Here is a 7845-nt window from a genome sequence, read left to right as displayed (position 1 = left end):
CATGGCCTCTTGTTCCACCTAGTTCAACTGCTCCATCTGCCTGAGCATTTACACCAACCCGGTTACACTCTACTGGAGCCATACCTTCTGCCAGGGCTGTATCACCAAAACCTGGGTCAACCAGGTCAGTGGAGAACTGAAGCATTTATCTCAAGGTTACATTTCATTCCTTGCACCATCACGGCCTCTTGTTCCACCAAGTTAAACTGCTCCATCTGCCTGAGCTCTACTGTGGCCATGCCTTCTGCCAGGGCTGTATCACTAAAACCTGGGTCAACCTGGTTGATGGAGAACTGAAGCATTTATCTCAGGTTACATTTCATTCCTTGCACCATCATGGCCTCTTCTTCCACTGAGTTAAATCTACCTGAGCTCTACTGTGGCCATACCTTCTGCCAGGGCTGTCTCACCAAAACCTGGGTCAACCAGGTCGGTGGAGAACTGAAGCATTTAGTTCAGGTTACATTTTATTCCTTGCACCATCATGGCCTCTTGTTCCACTGAGTTAAATCTACCTGAGCTCTACTGTGGCCATACCTTCTGCCAGGGCTGTCTCACCAAAACCTGGGTCAACCTGGTCGATGGAGAACTGAAGCATTTATCTCAAGGTTACATTTCATTCCTTGCACCATCATGGCCTCTTGTTCCACTGAGTTAAATCTACCTGAGCTCTACTGTGGCCATACCTTCTGCCAGGGCTGTCTCACCAAAACCTGGGTCAACCTGGTCGATGGAGAACTGAAGCATTTATCTCAAGGTTACATTTCATTCCTTGCACCATCATGGCCTCTTGTTCCACTGAGTTAAATCTACCTGAGCTCTACTGTGGCCATACCTTCTGCCAGGGCTGTCTCACCAAAACCTGGGTCAACCAGGTCGGTGAAGAACTGAAGCATTTAGCTCAGGTTACATTTCATTCCTTGCACCATCATGGCCTCTTCTTCCACCGAGTTAAACTGCTCCATCTGCCTGAGCTCTACTGCGGCCATATCTTCTGCCAGGGCTGTCTCACCAAAACCTGGGTCAACTACTTGCCCTAGGTGCAGGAACAGGTTTAATGAAAGGCCTGAGCTGAAGGAGAACTCTGAATTGTGCAATAAGGTTCAGCTTTTCCTTTCTGCCCAGCAGGATAAAGATAAAATCTCCTGCACTTAGTGTGTTTATCTCTCCGTGCCGGCCTATAAGACATGTCCCCACTGTGAAGCTTCTCTCAGCGATGTCCATCTGGCAGCGCCCAGCAAGTCGGGGGAACGTGTCTTATTGGAACCCACCTCTTCCCCGGAGAAAGGAAAATGCTCTGTACACAAGAAAATGCTGGAGTTTAGTTGCATCAAGGACGGTGCTTTAATCTGTGTGTCCGGCTGTCTGGTTGGGGAACACAAGGGCCACAATGTGGAGATGCTGAGTGAGGCCTCTGAGAGGAAGAAAGAGAAACTGAGAAACATTCTGGAGAAAATGAGTTCAAAACAAGGGACGGTGGAACGAAAAGCAAAAGACGTGCAAACACCCACGGGAGAAATTCCCAACAAAGCTCCTGGTGTAACACAGAGTCAGTGCCCTGCTTAGGGGCATCAGGGAAAGGCGAGACCTGAGCGAGATCTCCAGTCAGGATGAGAAGCTTTCCCTTCACCTCTCTGAACTAATCAATCGACTGGAGATAAAGAAGGATGAGCTGTCCAATCAGATCCGGCACACTGAGGAGCTGTGCAACATGGCAGATCCACTCGCTGTTACTCTCTGTTACAGCTACTGGAGTCAGATTGGCTGCCTTGTGTGTGGCAGATGGAGAAAGTGAGGCAGAAACGGGTGGAAATGAAAGTCTGAAACCTTCACTAATCTATAGAGCCAAAGTGGCCAAAGTGGTCGACTCTTTTGCGTTTATAATGAGGTTTTTCATCAGTAGAATTTTCATTGGGGAATTTTCTTGCATCCATAATTACATTTTTCAGCAACTTTTATAACAAAACTCGGGGGCGCAGTGGGACGGCGTTGTGGTTGGGTTTATATCCCCTTTAATGTGTATGACCAGCTTTAGGTGGGAATCCCAACAGTTATTAAGGGTATAGGTGGCCATACACATCAAGATCTGTTCGCTTGGCAAAATTGCCAAGCCAGTGGATCTTCTCCCGATATCCCCACCTACGGGTGGGCATTATCGGGGGAATTTAGGCTAATTCAGTTGTTTGGCCCTGGGGCCAAATGATCGAATTAAAATTACAGTAATCTGCGCAGTCGTTTCGCAACGAGCCAATGTGGTCCCCGATTTAACTAAATTTTTTAACCTGCCCAATCAATATCTGGCTGATTTCAGGCCAGATATTGGTCAGGCAGGCCAGTCATTTGTTGCCCCTACACGGAACTGCTGAGTCGGTCTAAGGGACCGATATTGGCAGGTACAATCAGCCTGTGTATGGGCACCTTAACACATCAATTAAAGGCCAAGGATCAAGCACCAATCAGTGATGCAGAAAGCCAAGGATCCAATCATTAGAGTTAATCTGGCTGCACTTTGAGTCTGTAAAACAATTGCACCAACGAGCCCCCGGGCTTCTTGTCCTGCCGAGACTTTTAAACCTCCTGAAACAGCGACGGGTAAGTGTTGAGGACGAGGGCAGTTCCTGTAGGTCGGGCTTAACATGTATTTTGTCTCGGAGTGCAGCTCTGTTACTCAGGAGCAGTGATAGGCGGGAGAATTTGCCAGACATTTGTGGTGAATTTCCGCATTTCGCCATTGGTGGATTTTTTTGCAAAACAGACAAAGAACTGTTGCGAGCATCAAAAGAATTCTTTCATAAAAAGAGTTGTCTCTCACGCCAAAAACAATTGTCTTTCTGATCGAACCTATTGTCGCACGTTGAACGTATTGTCCCACGTCGAACGTATTGTCGAACGGCGAACGTATTGTCGCACGTCGAACGTATTGTCGCACATCGAATGTATTGTCGAATGGCAAACGTATTGTCGCACATCAAACGTATTGTCGAACATCGAACGTATTGTCGAACATCGAACGTATTGTCACACGTCGAACGTATTATCACACGTCGAACGTATTGTCGCACATCGAATGTATTGTCGAACGTATTGCCGCACGTGGAACGTATTGTCACACGTCGAACGTATTGTCGAACGGCGAACGTATTGTCTTTCTGAATCGAACGTATTGTCGCACGTCGAACGTATTGTCGAACGTATTGTCGCACATCGAACATATTGTTGCACATTGAACGTATTGTCACACGTCGAACGTATTGTCGCACATCTAACGTATTGTCGCACATCGAACATATTGTTGCACATTGAACGTATTGTCACACGTCAAACGTATTGTCACACGTCGAACGTATTGTCGCACGTCGAAAGTATTGTCGAATGGCGAACGTATTGTCGCACATCAAACGTATTGTCGAACATCGAACGTATTGTCGAACATCGAACGTATTGTCACACGTCGAACGTATTATCACACGTCGAACGTATTGTCGCACATCGAATGTATTGTCGAACGTATTGCCGCACGTGGAACGTATTGTCACACGTCGAACGTATTGTCGAACGGCGAACGTATTGTCTTTCTGAATCGAACGTATTGTCGCACGTCGAACGTATTGTCGAACGTATTGTCGCACATCGAACATATTGTTGCACATTGAACGTATTGTCACACGTCGAACGTATTGTCGCACATCTAACGTATTGTCGCACATCGAACATATTGTTGCACATTGAACGTATTGTCACACGTCAAACGTATTGTCACACGTCGAACGTATTGTCGCACGTCGAAAGTATTGTCGAACGTATTGTTGCACATCAAACGTATTGTCACACATCGAACGTATTGTCACACATCGAACGTATTGTTGCACGTTGAACGTATTGTCACACGTCGAACGTATTGTTGCACATTGAACGTATTGTCACACGTCGAACGTATTGTCACACGTCGAACGTATTGTCACACGTCGAACGTATTGTTGCACATCGAACGTATTGTCGCACATCGAACATATTGTCGAATGTTGAACGTATTTTCGCACGTTGAACGTATTGTCGCACATCAAACGTAATTTTTCGGTGAAGCAAACGGAACAGATTCGCTCATCACTAGTCAGGATTGAACCAAAATCATACGGTAACATCGGGGTTTATTGACAGACGGTCTCCCTCAAGTAGAATGTTTTCAGAATTTCCCCTTCATGTCATATAAAAAGGATGAAATGATTGGATCGTTGACAGTAACATCAGATTTAGGGGGCGGGTGAACAGTTTGCTGAGTCCTAGAAAGAATGGGGCATTTCCATGTCTAACATGCAATTGTTGCGAAATTGTACGACTTAATAGGGAATACGGCCTGCGCGCTACATTCCCATAGTTGGTTTTTCATTTTTGGTAGATGTTTTTGTTCCTACAGACCCTGTTTGACTTAATACCTGCCTGTAGGGGGCGCACTATGTAAGCGTATAAAGGTGAAGCACTTAGTATCACTCAGCAGCTTGAGGAAAGGCTGTGAGAGGCTGAAACGTTGCCGTTGCTTAGAGGCTGAAGCCACAGGCAGCCATAGAGGGAGAAGCTGCTGAGACTGTTCGTTCCCCGAGGGCCGATGTGTGGAGAGTCGTACCGAGTCGTAACGAGCAACTAAATACAAACTCTTAGAGCGCAGACTAAATACATTTCATCCCTGCCCAGTTTGGCCCCTATGGGTCAGGCAGTCCCCTCAGAGGGCCCCACACACGGGCCAATAAGCAGCCAGTTACCTGAAGGTGAGAGACAGCAGCTTTAATTGGCCGGTGTATGCACCAATCAGAAGGCAGGGGGGGTAATTAGAATAATGAATTCTATTGGCCCAACCTGCCGCCCCCACATTGGGACAATAATACACAAGTCCCTGCTCTGAAGAGCTTACAATCTACCGACCAATTGTCCGACCCAAGGGGCGCCCTAATGTCACCTGTAACCAAACCAACAGATATGAATGGTGGGGCCCCATACACAGGCCAACAGGGGCCCATACACAGGCCAACAGGGGGCCCCATACACAGGCCAACAGGGGCCCATACACAGGCCAACAGGGGCCCATACACGGGCCAACAGGGGCCCATACACAGGCATACAGGGGCCCATACACAGGCCAACAGGGGGCCCCATACACAGGCCAACAGGGGGCCCCATACACAGGCCAACAGGGGCCCCATACACGGGCCAACAGGGGCCCATACACAGGCCAACAGGGGCCCCATACACGGGCCCAAACACGGGCCAACAGGGGCCCATACACAGGCCAACAGGGGCCCCATACACGGGCCAACAGGGGCCCCATACACGGGCCAACAGGGGCCCATACACGGGCCAACAGGGGCCCATACACAGGCATACAGGGGCCCATACACAGGCCAACAGGGGGCCCCATACACAGGCCAACAGGGGGCCCCATACACAGGCCAACAGGGGCCCCATACACGGGCCAACAGGGGCCCATACACAGGCCAACAGGGGCCCCATACACGGGCCCAAACACGGGCCAACAGGGGCCCATACACAGGCCAACAGGGGCCCCATACACGGGCCAACAGGGGGCCCATACACGGGCCAACAGGCGCCCTAATGTCACCTGTAACCAAACCAACAGATATGAATGGTGGGGCCCCATACACAGGCCAACAGGGGCCCATACACAGGCCAACAGGGGGCCCCATACACAGGCCAACAGGGGCCCATACACGGGCCAACAGGGGCCCATACACGGGCCAACAGGGGCCCATACACAGGCATACAGGGGCCCATACACAGGCCAACAGGGGGCCCCATACACAGGCCAACAGGGGGCCCCATACACAGGCCAACAGGGGCCCCATACACGGGCCAACAGGGGCCCATACACAGGCCAACAGGGGCCCCATACACGGGCCCAAACACGGGCCAACAGGGGCCCATACACAGGCCAACAGGGGCCCCATACACGGGCCAACAGGGGGCCCATACACGGGCCAACAGGGGCCCCATACACGGGCCAACAGGGGCCCATACACAGGCCAACAGGGGGCCCCATACACGGGCCAACAGGGGCCCCATTCACGGGCCAACAGGGGGCCCATACACGGGCCAACAGGGGGCCCATACACGGGCCAACAGGGGCCCCATACACGGGCCAACAGGGGCCCATACACGGGCCAACAGGGGCCCCATACACGGGCCAACAGGGGCCCATACACGGGCCAACAGGGGCCCCATACACGGGCCAACAGGGGCCCCATACACGGGCCAACAGGGGCCCATACACGGGCCAACAGGGGGCCCCATACACGGGCCAACAGGGGCCCCATACACGGGCCAACAGGGGCCCATACACGGGCCAACAGGGGCCCCATACACGGGCCAACAGGGGCCCCATACACGGGCCAACAGGGGGCCCATACACGGGCCAACAGGGGCCCATACACGGGCCAACAGGGGGCCCATACACGGGCCAACAGGGGCCCATACACGGGCCAACAGGGGCCCATACACGGGCCAACAGGGGCCCCATACACGGGCCAACAGGGGCCCAATACACGGGCCAACAGGGGCCCATACACGGGCCAACAGGGGGCCCCATACACGGGCCAACAGGGGCCCCATACACAGGCCAACAGGGGGCCCCATACACAGGCCAACAGGGGCCCCCATACACAGGCCAACAGGGGGCCCCATACACAGGCCAACAGGGGCCCCATACACAGGCCAACAGGGGCCCCATACACAGGCCAACAGGGGCCCCCATACACAGGCCAACAGGGGCCCCATACACAGGCCAACAGGGGCCCCATACACAGGCCAACAGGGGCCCATACACAGGCCAACAGGGGCCCCCATACACAGGCCAACAGGGGCCCCATACACAGGCCAACAGGGGCCCCATACACGGGCCAACAGGGGCCCATACACGGGCCAACAGGGGCCCCATACACAGGCCAACAGGGGCCCATACACGGGCCAACAGGGGCCCATACACAGGCCAACAGGGGCCCATACACGGGCCAACAGGGGCCCATACACAGGCCAACAGGGGCCCATACACGGGCCAACAGGGGCCCATACACGGGCCAACAGGGGCCCCATACACAGGCCAACAGGGGCCCATACACGGGCCAACAGGGGCCCATACACAGGCCAACAGGGGCCCATACACAGGCCAACAGGGGCCCCATACACAGGCCAACAGGGGCCCCATACACAGGCCAACAGGGGGGCCCATACACAGGCCAACAGGGGCCCCATACACAGGCCAACAGGGGCCCCATACACAGGCCAACAGGGGCCCCATACACAGGCCAACAGGGGGGCCCATACACAGGCCAACAGGGGCCCCATACACAGGCCAACAGGGGCCCCATACACAGGCCAACAGGGGGGCCCATACACAGGCCAACAGGGGGCCCCATACACAGGCCAACAGGGGGCCCCATACACAGGCCAACAGGGCCCCTAACAGCTGCCAGCTCATGGGAAACAAACTTAGCGCCACATTCACTAACCAGGGGCCGCACTGCCCAATACACTCTCTGTATATAACGGGCTGAACTACAACTCCCAGCATGCTCAGCCCAACGCGGAGGGAGCCGCCCACTCCCGAGTTCCGGCCCCTCAGTCAGAGCCAATAGTCATACAGACCCGCCCCCAGCTTTAGCCAGAATGTAGGAAAGCGGGAACTTGGCTCCGCCCTCCCTTCCTAGCCCCTCCTCCTCCCCGCCTTATCGAGAGGCCTGAAAGCGCGAAATTTAAGCTCCGCCTCCCTGCTGTAACTAAGAAACCCCCACCGAGATCCCCGCCCCCTGTGGCCCCGCCCCCCTGTGGCCCCGCCCCCCA

At 53.7% G+C, this 7845-nt stretch overlaps 1 protein-coding gene across 1 annotated transcript; it reads left to right on the top strand.

Annotated features, from left to right (window-relative positions):
* The first annotated feature begins 633 nt into the window (after positions 1–633).
* Positions 634–1566, top strand: LOC116407620 (tripartite motif-containing protein 5-like). Its single transcript, XM_031893301.1, has 2 exons — positions 634–757; positions 1205–1566. Exons 1-2 carry the CDS (start codon positions 634–636, stop codon positions 1564–1566), a joined length of 486 nt encoding a protein of 161 aa, XP_031749161.1.
* The last annotated feature ends 6279 nt before the right edge of the window (positions 1567–7845 follow it).

Source organism: Xenopus tropicalis, chromosome 9 (assembly GCF_000004195.4).
Source record: "Xenopus tropicalis strain Nigerian chromosome 9, UCB_Xtro_10.0, whole genome shotgun sequence".
Lineage (NCBI taxonomy): Eukaryota > Metazoa > Chordata > Amphibia > Anura > Pipidae > Xenopus > Xenopus tropicalis.
This window is presented reverse-complemented; position numbering and strand designations above follow the sequence as displayed.

What these genes read in the sequence shown, in the direction of transcription:
- LOC116407620 (XM_031893301.1), top strand. Translation starts at nt 634, where the DNA reads ATGGCCTCTTGTTCCACTGAGTTAAATCTACCTGAGCTCTACTGTGGC. An exon ending in ACTGAAGCATTTATCTCAAG is followed by an intron (nt 758 to 1,204) that starts GTTACATTTCAT and finishes CCCACTGTGAAG; the next exon opens with CTTCTCTCAGCGATGTCCAT.